This window comes from Antrostomus carolinensis, unplaced genomic scaffold (genome assembly GCF_000700745.2).
Source record: "Antrostomus carolinensis isolate BGI_N321 unplaced genomic scaffold, ASM70074v2 scaffold49126, whole genome shotgun sequence".
In the NCBI taxonomy this organism is placed as follows: domain Eukaryota; kingdom Metazoa; phylum Chordata; class Aves; order Caprimulgiformes; family Caprimulgidae; genus Antrostomus; species Antrostomus carolinensis.
Genome location: NW_010325001.1, coordinates 15,595 through 16,824, shown reverse-complemented (window position 1 = coordinate 16,824; position 1,230 = coordinate 15,595). Strand labels below are relative to the sequence as shown.

The 1,230-nt window shown below is 52.6% G+C and overlaps 1 protein-coding gene across 1 annotated transcript in view; it reads right to left on the bottom strand.

Annotated features, from left to right (window-relative positions):
- B4GALNT3 (beta-1,4-N-acetyl-galactosaminyltransferase 3) overlaps positions 1-1,230 on the bottom strand; it is a gene marked incomplete at its 5' end in the record, with an annotated part of 17,059 nt that overhangs the window by 3,463 nt on the left and 12,366 nt on the right. Inside the window, 2 exon segments of the mRNA XM_010171070.2 lie at positions 518-671; positions 1,064-1,230. The exon segment at positions 1,064-1,230 is cut by the window's right edge and continues 47 nt beyond it. Of these exon segments, the coding sequence (XP_010169372.2) occupies positions 518-671; positions 1,064-1,230 (321 nt within the window).

Here is a 1,230-nt window from a genome sequence, read left to right as displayed (position 1 = left end):
GCACAGGAAAGTGTCCAGGTGGGTTTGAACATCTCCAGAGATGGAGACTCCACACCCTCTCTGGGCAGCCTGTCCCAGGGCTCTGGCACCCTCACACCAAAGAAGTTTTCCCTTAAGTTTGATCTCCACATTCTCTGTCCCATTTCTCACAGTTTTCTTGTTTTCTCTGTCCTCCCCCTGCCCCATCACTGTGAGAGTTGCTTTCTGTCCCCTCTTGCAAACTGGAACCACAGCCAGGAAGAGAGATGCACCTGGATGGATGGGGACTGCCTGCAGCGTTATAACACTGTTATATGCAGTATACACGCGTGTACGTTATAACATGTACATCAAACCACCAATAAATGCACGTCTATGTTCACGGTCTGGATGGATGGATGGATGGATGGATGGATGTCAGCTTTGGGTTTCCAGCTGCTGGAGGCTGTCACTGGTCAACACATGGAGCTTGGCAGATGTGCTGTGTTTGCAGGCACATGCACACGAGCAGGTTTTTGTGACCAAGCAGTACTCTTACCTGTGCAAACCAGACCTTTTCAGAGCCTTCTCGACATCCATATCATTGCTGCTGTAGTCTGTGATGATGATGTTGAAGTACGGATCCTTAGTGACTCGGAAAAGCTCTTCCATGTCAGAGATGAACTGCAGCACCCAACGCGCCTGGTTTTTCACTGGTCGTATTGCAAGAGGGAGAGAATCAAAGCAGAACTGATTTCAAAGATGGGATGGCTCCTCAACAGGTAAGGTTTCTTGCCTCCCCTCAAACTCTGCTAACCTTGCAGGGGAGCTGAAAAAGGTGCAGGCTAAAAACCTGGACCAAAGAGCCCAGGAATCAGTGTTGGTTCTTTCCCAGTGTGTGACGGGAGTTTTCCCCGAGCTTACGAGCCATGGGATTTTGAGCCCAGTCACATTTCTAAGGGAGTTTAACTCGGTGAGACCAGAAACTGGAAGTGACCCAAATGAGACAGCTGAGGCTGGCCCAGCCCCACTGTTCAGGACTGTCCCCTTGGGAAGCACCCACTGTGCCATCCCTCGATGTCCTGGGAAGGCAGGTCCCCCTTACCTGGCACCACAAAGTGAACCACGGCACGATGGTTCCAGGAAAAGCCCTGGGGCCAGCACAGCTCTGGCTCATTGGCAACAGCCATCAGGTGCCGCCGCCGACCCCACGCCAGGTTCCTCATCTTCCTCTCCTCCTCCTCATGGCCACCAAGGCCCTGCCAGCCCCGT